Source organism: Apis mellifera, linkage group LG2 (genome assembly GCF_003254395.2).
Source record: "Apis mellifera strain DH4 linkage group LG2, Amel_HAv3.1, whole genome shotgun sequence".
Classification (NCBI taxonomy): domain Eukaryota; kingdom Metazoa; phylum Arthropoda; class Insecta; order Hymenoptera; family Apidae; genus Apis; species Apis mellifera.
In genome coordinates, this window is record NC_037639.1 from 12,769,838 (window position 1) to 12,780,975 (window position 11,138).

General features: G+C 43.9%; 1 protein-coding gene across 9 annotated transcripts in view; it reads right to left on the bottom strand.

The window, feature by feature from the left end:
- LOC408680 (ryanodine receptor) overlaps positions 1-3,646 on the bottom strand; it is a 33,749-nt gene extending 30,103 nt beyond the window's left edge. For all 9 annotated transcript variants that reach the window (XM_006569044.3, XM_392217.7, XM_006569047.3 and 6 more), the window contains exons 1-2: positions 3,494-3,646; positions 957-1,396 (exon numbers count right to left, since the gene is read on the bottom strand). In XM_006569044.3, the coding sequence (XP_006569107.1) occupies positions 957-1,010 (54 nt within the window). In that variant the 5' untranslated portion in view covers positions 1,011-1,396; positions 3,494-3,646. The remainder of the gene's footprint in view (positions 1-956; positions 1,397-3,493) is intronic.
- Between the last annotated feature and the right edge of the window lie 7,492 nt (positions 3,647-11,138).

Below are 11,138 nucleotides of genomic sequence, written 5' to 3' on the forward strand. Positions count from 1 at the left end.
ATATAGGTACGTTATATTGCCAAGTTATTGCGGAAAGGAAAAGGAGGGACGAGCGAATAACGCGGGAAAGGTCTAAACGTGGAGGAAAATAAAAAAAAAAAAATCGATGAACACGCGTGTCGATGTTGTTAACATTGTGGTCGCGCTCCGTTAACAGGACCGCGTGCATCAGAAAAAGAGAGAGAGATGTATTTTTACCAAAGGGCGACTTATTAAAGAGCGTGGAGCAGAATCAGAGGCGCGTGTGCAGCTTACGGAAGCTCAAGGCCTGTAGCGGCTACCCTCTCGGTCACTATGCTACCGCTTGATCCTTGCGGCGGGTTCGAACGGGGTCAAGGTCGTCGAGTATGGGAACACTTGAAGTGCTTCCACGATTCACCGAATTCCACCACTCCCAACTTTCCGACGAACGAAAATCGCGTTCTAGACGCGCAAGAAATAAGAGCTCCGCACACGTACACACAGGTGACAACAGCAGTGTAAACAAGGTACACACACGCGCGCGCGCCGACCTCTAACTTTAAACCTAAGCGGATTTGCTCGACATCGATGCTCGTTTTTCCCCTTATATATATATATCCTAGTCTTCTTTCAAAAACGAAAACGTTCTTTCATCCGTTGGATTCTTCAATAAAACATCGCGCGCTTTTCATCCCCACGTGATAGCCTCGATTGTTCGAGCTTATCTGCGCGCGGCTTTTACGCGAGAGCATCGCGTGATACGTGGCTCGTTTAATATTCAACGAACGTTCTTTCTCAACGTTGGATCAACGTTTGCGCGATATCAAAACTTTTGATCGAATAAAACGATTTTTCCTTTACAAAAGAAAGAAAAAAGAAACAGTATTTCCATCGGTCATTTATACCATAAATATTACCATAAATATTAATGGTAAGAAAATTTCCATTCCATAGCCGACAAACGATGAGAGAAAAAAGGGAAAAGAAATACTCACCGTGCGAAGGAAGGATACGTCATCCTGCTCGGAGCCACCCTCGCTGTCGGCCATCCCGTCGGCACGTCTTCACGTAACCTGACGAGTCGAGTCCGCAGTTCACCCCTTTGTCGCGTTATTTTCCTCTCCCGCACCGATATTCTCTCCCCTGCCTCTCCCGTCGATAGCGAATAGGGCGCGGATGGAAACTTGCTTGTCACACTTGCCCACTTGGATGATCCGACATGTTTCGGCTGCTACGGCTGCCGGCGCTGAGAACGTTTCCTCTCGGCGGTGGCCGACGACGATGACGACGACGACGACGACGAACACCAGCGGCAGCGGTGTCGGCGACGTCCTAACCTCCGACGGAGCACCAACGATCACCCGCTACTGGGGAACGGGGTGGGTGGGTGGTTAGCGCGTACCTCGGCACAGACCCTCGCGCAAGCGCCCCTTCCCTTCAATCAAATTCCGCATGCTCGAAATTCCGTCGTAGCCAATCTATCCTCTGTGTGTAAATGCGCGCATACATTCATACGTACACTCTCTCTTTCTCTCTCTCTCCCCGCTAAATTGTTTTTATTTCTGCGAGTAATCCGCTCGTCTCGAGTGCGCGTAAAATTTCGCGACTCGCCGAGAATTTTCGGATTTTCCCACATTTTAATCTTATCGGGGAGGGGAGGAGGAGGAGGGGAAGGAGATCGTGAAGATTTTCGCGGAGAAATTGGATTAAATGGAAAATGGAAAGAATTTTCGGAATTCGTTGGAAACGTATCGCAAGGTTCTATGTCTAGAATCGTAAGAATGGATTATACAATCCCTCAGTTTGAAGAAGGGGGAAGAAATATCGCGACTTGGAGCATCGATTATCGGGAATTAGGGGGAGGAAGTTTTCGTCTCGAGAGAAAGAAGTTCGTTTAACGAGGGGGGGAATCCTGTTTGCATCCTCGAGGAAAGTAATTATCGTGACCTAGAATATTTCTACTCTTCTGTCGCATTTCACAATACATCGTTAATATCATTTAGCGAGGATACTGCATGGAGGATCGATTGTTTTCTCTTTCTTTTTTTTTTTTTTCGATTATTCTTTTTACAACGAATCAGTCGCGGATAATTAATAATTAATTAGTCGCCATTATGGGAACAATGCGATATCGATACTGTTATTGTTAACGATATTATCGGTTTTGTTATTTACGTAATTGCCGTGACCGATGCGTAAACGTGCGTCAATTAAAACTCGGAAAGCCTCCAGAACGGAAGATACGGTATATTTAGATGCGGTAGATTCAACGGTATGACGGGTTTAAAAGTTTAAAAATAGTTTAGACCGAGTGGCCATCCCCCTTGTCTTACTTCCGCGGTGGTGTGGCGATCTTAAGGCTATAATAATCGTAAATTGCTCTGCAACTGCGCTTCCAATTTGTTCACCGAGGTTTCTGAAACCTGTATTTCCGATCATAAGATATATCTGCGCGAAAATCTAATTTACTCGCGGATAAATCCAATTTGCGGGCAACTGTTTCGATCAAACGCGATCTTCTTCGATCGACGAAGAACGATCCAAGAAGAATGACAACGCGGCGTTCGATGACATGGACGCTGAGAGGAGGAGGGAGAGAATCGGAGAATCGGACGTATTTTTCATTCTCGAGTCTATTTCCAGCGAGCGGGCAGAAATAGATGCGTTTACAACTCGGCGGATCGAGCGAACATCTCCACGCTTGTTGCCGCGAAAACTCGAATTAGAATATCGTAAGCGAGCGTTCGATCGAAGGTTAAGGATATCGCCAACAATTTTGAGAGGAAGGGAGGGGGGAGAGATTTCGAGGGAGGTGAAAGTGACGATCGAGAAAACGGAGCGACACGGATACGTCGATAAATCACGAAACTGTTTAACTGGCAACGGATCAAACGAAAATATTGTTCCCGTGCTAAATATTTCCTCAGCCGATATTCTCGCCGTCCGACCGAGCTGAGAAGAAGAAAATACACCAGGGATGAAACCACGGCAACTGGTTACTACCATTAGTCTCGCTGTGTTTCGCAATTTTTCGGAAATTCGTTGCCAAAGAATATATCGATTCATAAGGAGGATCCAAGGAACGTCTTCTCCACTCTCTCGAATTAATCTTTCTTCTTCCTCCGTTTCACGTATACATATATATATACATATATATTTCTAAATATGCTCGATCTCGGATCGATTTCGATCAGCCGGTAAACACTGTGACATAAATGTAATTAAAACAGACACAAACATTCCTAATACACATTCACACTACTATTCGATGCGTACATCGAGGTCGATTAGTTTCTCGAGTGTCCGCAATACAACCCGCGAACCGCACGCATTTTATCGTACATTTCTTTTTTTTCAATCACTTCACAGTGTGAAACGCCATGCAAGAGAATATACAACGGATATATATATATATATACGGGTCAGAAGAAGTTCGATTTCGAAATGTTCGCGTCGAAGGGAACGAAGGGAACGATGTGGAGAGAAAACGATTTACTTTACTTCCACTACGGAGTCGCGAAGAAGCACTCACTTTGAATTTCGGAGGGGTCGATTTCCGGATCGACCTGGCGAGGGGACCTGGTTCGATCGATCGATTCAGGATGGCTGGATCCTTTGGTCGGGACCCACCGCGACGAAATTCGTGTCGAGGCTCGAGCGATTCTGGCGGGCCGCGCCGAGCGGAGTGAAGCGAGCTCTCTTCGGCTATTTTCAGCCTCGAGCCGAGAGCCCGCGTACGCCTCTTCTCACGCGATCGCCACGTTCCAAACGCACCGTGTTGCTTCCCACAGAGTGCTCTTCGTTTCGTTAATTCATCACGGGGTATATTGTATGGGGAGAGGAATATCGAATAATAAACGGGCTCGTTAAAAGTGGAACAGAGATTAATTATTATTACTTTACGTATTTATGAATGGACATTTTTCTTTTTTTAGAATTTTAAATTTACTTGGAAATAATTCTATATTCTCGAAATAACGATAGTGTGCACTATGTGTAACATTGTTGCAAGAGGATGTTATTTATTTACCATTGTTGCATATTTATATGCATATTTACGAGTTTCATTCGAGCCGATTTTACGTAATTTCGTAATTTATTTCACTGTTCATAAACTTTTGCCAAATTTACCGGTACATCGTGCAAGATATTTCTATTCGAAGTTTCGAGCTTCTGATAAAACCACCCCTTATGCGCCCCACCGACGGAGAGTAAACGTCGGGGACGCATCGATAAACGTGGACAGTGTTTCTCGGCTGTTGGTATCCCCTGCGCGCGTCTTCCGCAGCGAATAAAGTAGAATTGATCGATCGGATCATTTCGAACGTGTATACGTGGCGCTAGATGGCGAACACCTTTAATGCCCGCACTTCCGAATCGAAGAATAAAAAAAAAAAGAAATACCCTTAAAATTATTTTTAACGAAAGATGGATCATCTTTCGATTAACCCGTCGCGAAATAAATAAATCCGTTAATGTATCCGTTAATTTACGTCCAATAGAATACGCTTACACGCTCGAGATTGTCACTCGCGATAAATCTTCTACTTCTGTTTGTTTCGCGCTACCTGAGCTACTGGTTGATTGACTTGCTTTTGATCGATGGTCATCCCAGATTTATCGCTCGTCGAAAAAAGGTGAGGGGAGGCGGGACTTGTTAAAATTCTCTCCACGTGATAAATTCTTCCTGAACGGGGGTGTGTGAATCCTGTTCCCTCCAGGAAGGGGGGCAAAATAAAAGAAGAATAGACGAGCGAGTATCGAACGTCATAAAAATTTCGCGCGAAACGGAATTCGTTCGAATTCGTCGCAAACTCTATTATTGCGTCTCCTCTCGCGGAAGAAGAACGTTTCTTATCCTCCCCTTTGTACCCTTTATACACATCGAAATAGACCTCGTCAAGAGAGAGATATCGGGCATAATCAAACACGACGATGCACCCTTTCTTTTTTTATTTCCACTCTCTTTTTGGAGGAAGTAAAATCGGCGTTAAAACTCGGAATCTTTCTTGAGATCGAACGGGAGGCCGAAATAGAGGGCAGTCGAGGGAGAGGCATCCTCCAGACTCAAAATGCCAGTATCCCGACCGTAAAATATCGTTGACAAATGGCCTTGTCCAAGATCCTCCTCGTCCTTCTCGCGATTCTTCCCCGGAGCGGGAGGAACGTGGCCAATAAGCCGCGCGTCAAACGCGAGGAATTATTGACTTTATCTGTCCCTATCCTTCCACGACTTCTCCCCTCCCCTCCACCCCCCTCGACATAGCAAATACGTGGCGGTGGCTTTTTTTATCGAATATGGCAAACTTACCCGGACGATAAATCGCCTTAACCCGACTACCCGCGCCATCCCTTTATTGCCGGGCCCCTTCGAAACGAGGCAAGATTTCGAGGTCGGCCTCGCGCTCCCTTTCGTGCCCTCTTCGCGCAAATAAATTTGCGCCAACCCTGTGCGTTGGAATCCGCCGTGGGGAGGGGCGTAATTTATTTTCGCCCGTCCGCATCGAAGGCAATTGCATCATTTATATACGGGGACCGCAAACGGGTGAAAATTTCAAATTAAAATCCTTACATCGGATACTTAAGGTGGAAATTCTTCGTTCGACGCGTACGATGTGGAATTTTTCACCGAGACGGGAAGGAAAAGTATCCATTTTTTCTTTTTTTTTTCCATCGATTACGTACGATGATTGTTCGTTAACTATGGAGAGTGGCTAAGGGATCGTCTCCTTTTTCGATCGATCGCACGATGAGAGCGCGTAGGAAATTGATGGAGTGCAATCCCAGTTGAAACCCTTACTTCGAACGGTGAAAATTTTATGCGTGTTTCGTGGAATTTTTCCGCGAACGAGAAGAAAGTATGCGTGTCCTTTTTTATCGATTAAACGCGATAGCGCGTAGGAAATTATCAGCGACCGCTAAAAGGTGGAAATTTCAAGTTGAAACTCCTTAATTGGGGCGATGGAAATTTTCCTCGCGTCGTGTATCGTGGAATTTTTCGCCGGGATGAAGAGGAAATATCCATCGCCGTGTCCTTTCTCGACCGATTACACGCGAAACCGCGTCAGGAAATTATTCGTTAAGCAATGACGAAGAAAGAGGATCGTCAAGGGGGTGGATATTTCAAGTTGAAACCCTTACTTTAAATGGTAAAGAAAATTTTCGTTATGTCGTTCGACGCGTTTCGTGGAATTTTTCACCGCGCGACGAGAAGAGGGTATCCGTTGCCATCCGCTTCCTCCTTCATCAATTACACGCGATAGCGCGTAGGAAATTATTACCGACCGCTAAGAGATGGAAATTTCAAGTTAAAAGCGTTACTTTGAAAATTTTACGTTATCCGACGTGGAATTTTTCACCGCGGCGAGAAGGAAATATCCGGTCTTGTTCTTTTTTTTTTTCTTTCTTTCTTTCTTTCTTTTTTTTTTTTCGTCGATTACACGTGAGAGCGCGTAGGAAATTATTCGTTAAGCAATGATGGGGAAAGGAGAGCGAGTACACCTCCATCGAGTACACCACCCTCATTATCGATGTATTAAAACTCTTAATGCCTCGGTCGAACTTGTTCAAACGATGTTATATATCGAACAGTGCTTAAACGCCGTTTCAAACTTTCTCTTATAAGTATTTTCAAGCGTCGGAGAAATACTCGGTTCTCACCGGTGTATTTATTAATTGTATTTCCGAAGCGAAGCAAGGATATATATTCGATTCGATAAAATGGAAACGAACGAACGAACGAACGAACGAACGAACGAGAGAAATTGCATAAATTGCATCCGGTGGTTTGGCATGATGCACTGTATCTGGAAAATTCGAGTTTTTTTTTTTTATATATACATATATATATGTATATGTATATGTATATATATATTCCCAACCTTTTTCCGGAATTAACATTCTACGAGCGCGTAAAGTATTTACCTGTTGTGAAAGTTAACATTTTAGTCCATTTGTTTGTAAATTATTAACGATTTAACCGTCGAATCTACGGTTATATCGGGCGAAAGGGGAAACACGGGAAAAATATAAAAAAAAAAAAAAAAAAAAAAAAGGAAAAAAGAAACAAAATGTACAAATATCGCCACTATGTGTACTCCGTCAATATTTAATTTACTGACAAACCGTTATTATTTTCGAACGAATTAAAACGAGATTGGAATTGTTTATTAAACAATTCGATATATATACCGGTCACACACATATATAAATATATACAACATGATTACATTTGTGGTTTAGGTTTAAACAACGATTATTCTCAGTAACGAATCTCAATCGGTTACGACGAGAATACATAATCGACATTGCGACGTTTTGAGAATCAAAATCGAACTCGAATCGATAAAGAAGAGAAGGAGAAAAAGGGAAGAAGAAAAATGGAGTAAATCGGCGAAAGTGATTTACATAGAAACATGATCCGACGCGGAGACACGCATCGAGTCGAAATTCCGTTTCACCGAAAGGCCAGAGACCAAAGTATTTTTCGGATAAAAGTTACCTGCACACCCGTTTCCACATTGCATCGATGGTTTACCGAGCCAGGCCACGAGACATCGTCCTCGTCGACCTTAATTTTCGACACCCGGGAAACTGTTGCGAGTTGGCAGAAACGAGACGACCGCCGAATCCGCAACCGTGGTTTGCAACCCCCCCGACACACCGGGCATCCGATCGATCGCGATTCTTTTTTTTTTTCTTTCTTGTTTCCATTCGAAAATAAACGAGACCAGATATATATATACGTGTATATTCCGTATATTCTCTTTATATACGTCGATCGATTCCTGCTCTTCTTCGAATCTCTTGGATATTTTAATAATCGTTTCATCCAATTTCTCTGGATCGTTTCATCCAAGTGATCGATCCCCGAAAAGTTATTCGCGACAGAATTATATTGGGTTGGCAACTAAGTAATTGCGGATTTCAGTTGAAGTTGATGACCACCTAATCAAAGCAATAATTGATCGTCACAGTACAACTCGTGAGATTGCAGAGAAGCTTCATGTATCGCATACATGCATCGAAAACCACTTAAAACAACTTGGCTATGTTCAAAAACTCGATACATGGGTTCCTCGCGAGCTGAAAGAAAAGCATTTAACGCAACGCATTAACAGCTGCAATTTGCTAAAGAAACGTAATGAAAATGATCCATTTTTAAAACGACTGATAACTGGCGATGAAAAATGGGTTGTTTACAACAATATCAAGCGGAAAAGATGGTGGAGCAGGCCACGTGAACCAGCTCAAACAACATCAAAAACTGATATTCATCGAAAGAAGGTTTTGTTATCAGTTTGGTGGGATTACAAAGGAATTGTCTATTTTGAACTCTTACCACCCAACCGAACGATCAATTCTGTTGTCTACATCGAACAACTAACGAAATTAAACAATGCGGTTGAAGAAAAGCGGCCTGAATTGACAAATCGAAAAGATGTTGTATTCCATCATGACGATGCAAGGCCACACACATCTTTGGTCAAAAATTATTGGAGCTTGGTTGGGATGTTTTGCCACATCCACCATATAATCCTGAGCTTGCACCATCTGATTACTTTTTGTTTCGATCTTTACAAAACTCCTTGAATGGTAAAAATTTCAATAACGATGATGATATCAAATCGTACCTGATTCAGTTTTTTGCCATAAAATAAAAACCAGAAGTTTTATGAACGTGGGATTATGATGCTGCCCGAAAGATGGCAAAAGGTCATTGATCAAAATGGGCAACACATTACAGAAACTAAAGTTATTTAGTTCCATGAAAAAATTGTCTTTGATTTTCTAAAAAAAATCTGCAATTACTTAGTTGCCAACCCAATATTTTAAAGGGACGATCGCGTGTAACGCGAAAAGGGTAACTTTCCACAGGGATGGAAAAAAATTTCTTCCGCACGAGCGTAGTTTCGTACTTTTGGGAAATTTCAAATTTGTCCAATCCCGATGAACTTTCGACCCTCCCCCCCCCTCCCGAGTCATATAATGGTCTCGAGTCAATTGGGCGCGGAGTAAATGAAGCGGCAGCCAGTCAGGACTTTGTCGCGAGCGGAGAAAATAGAGCGGTTTCTGGACACAACAAGTTAATCTCGGGCTCGTCAACCGCACGAGATTAGCATATAAATTTGTCAAAATGCTTTATCCACGCAAAGCGTGCATGCACCACCGGTTAGAGAGAAAAGAGCCTCCGTTCGTTTCACGACTTCGTTTCTCCACTCGCCCCTTCCCCTTCCCTTCGTTTATTATTTTCCCTTTGTTGATTCGTTACATTCGGCTCGTCGCGAGTGAACGCGATATTTGTACGCGGGATCGCAAGTCCCTTCGGCCGGTCTCGCTTCGTCCGAAACGGCGAGAGAAAGTTCGCCTATGAATAGAAACAAGCGGAGCGATAACTAATCCGGGGAGCCCTCTCGACGAAGGAAATAATGGGTTTGCCCGTTGTTTCGTAATAACCGGAACTTGTACATCCCCGAATATATTGCTCGAATCCCCCCCGGAGTACGAAACTCGTGTCCGTCATCTTGTATGAAATGGTAATCGCGTTATCGCGTGAGAACGGAATAACGTCGAATACCGGCGGAATATCGGCGGGTTAATCGTCGAACGGACGCGTCGACGTTACGACTCGATTACGACATCGCGGATACGATCGAGATCCCTCCACGACCTTCTCCTCCCACGGCCAAGGTTCCGTGTCGTCACCACGTTGCCACCTGCTCGATGCACAATTACTGATACGTTTGGAAGGGAAGGAATTTCGTTACACCGGGTGGCAGACGTGCTGAAAATCCCCGCACGCAGACGCGGGATTGAATTATTTGACCGCGGGTCCCGCGGCCGGCCGCAAGCCTAATTACGAATAGAGGTGAGTTTAGAAACTGGGAGGCATGCTAAAAGTCCAATTAAATTGTTATTCCTCCTCTTCAAACTGCAAGGGAGGATCCAAGGAGTTGTAATTCGAACGAAGAATAGGCGAGTATTCGAATCTTGGATGTATTTGATTAAATTAATAATCTCGTTAGGCGGACGAATGGTTGGGAAGAAGAAATTGATGGAAAAAAATCTTGCGAGAAGAGGAAAACGGGAGATTAGAGAGGATCAGTTTCCTTGGACAGGTATATTTAGTCTCACGTACGATCTCCGAATCGGCGGTGTTTGTTTCGAGCGAGCGAAGAAACGGTGGCGCGCATCGAAATGGCCGTGGAAATGGGTGGAATCCTTTCTCGTGAGCCGATCGTCCAGTCCGGTGTTGATTCATCGCGTTCCAAGCTAAAAGCTTCTTGCCCGATCGAAACGCACAGCCTCGCGCGTTTAAACGCGAGTTGAAATCGCGTAAAATTGTTTTCTTCGTAAATTTTCTTCTAACAAAAGGAGAGAAAGAAACGAACCAATGGCCAAGGGTGAAAGAAAGATGCTTCTTCTTCTTCTTTTTTTAATTTTTTTTTTAGAATCTCGCGATAAACGATCTCGTGTGAATAATCGGGCGGAAAATTACCGCCACTCTCTACCATTGTTGTCTCGTAATCTTTGATACATGGGTGTGCTTTTTTAAAGATAAGTCCCACTTCCTTCCCTCGTATTGTTATTTTATTCAGATATTTGTGCGCGAAGGGAGAGAAGGGGAGAAACAAGGTTTCGAGAGGATTCACCTTCGCAAAAAAGAAGAAAAAGAAGAAAGAAAAGAAATGACGTTTTAATCGTGCAACTTTCATTTCGAAATCGGCGTTTTCGGTGGAAGAGAAATGAGGGCGAGAAAAGGGAAAGGAGAGGGGAAAAGAAATAATCCCCGCGCGGGATTTTGAAAGTTCAATTTTCCGGGAGGGGGAAGCCGGCGTGGTATCCGTAACGTGGCAAATCTGTATGACCTTTTTGTTTCGATTCCGCGGGCAAACTTCAATTCCTGCCCGCCATTGAATATTCATGCGATTTTATTAACCCACGATTCAAACATCGCTTTCCCTCCAAACGCTCTTTATCTTCTTAGACTGCCGCGCGTCCGTCCCCTCCCCACCCCCGATTCCCCGCTACCTGCCATGAAATTAAATTTCGCTCCGATTGTATTGTGCCGTTCCTTCTTTTACGTGTCGGGCATCGTTAACCATTTAGGATCTCTCCATTTTTTTCCTCCCCCCTTCCAGCCGAATTTAAGCCGCCGGATTAAAGAGAATACGTAC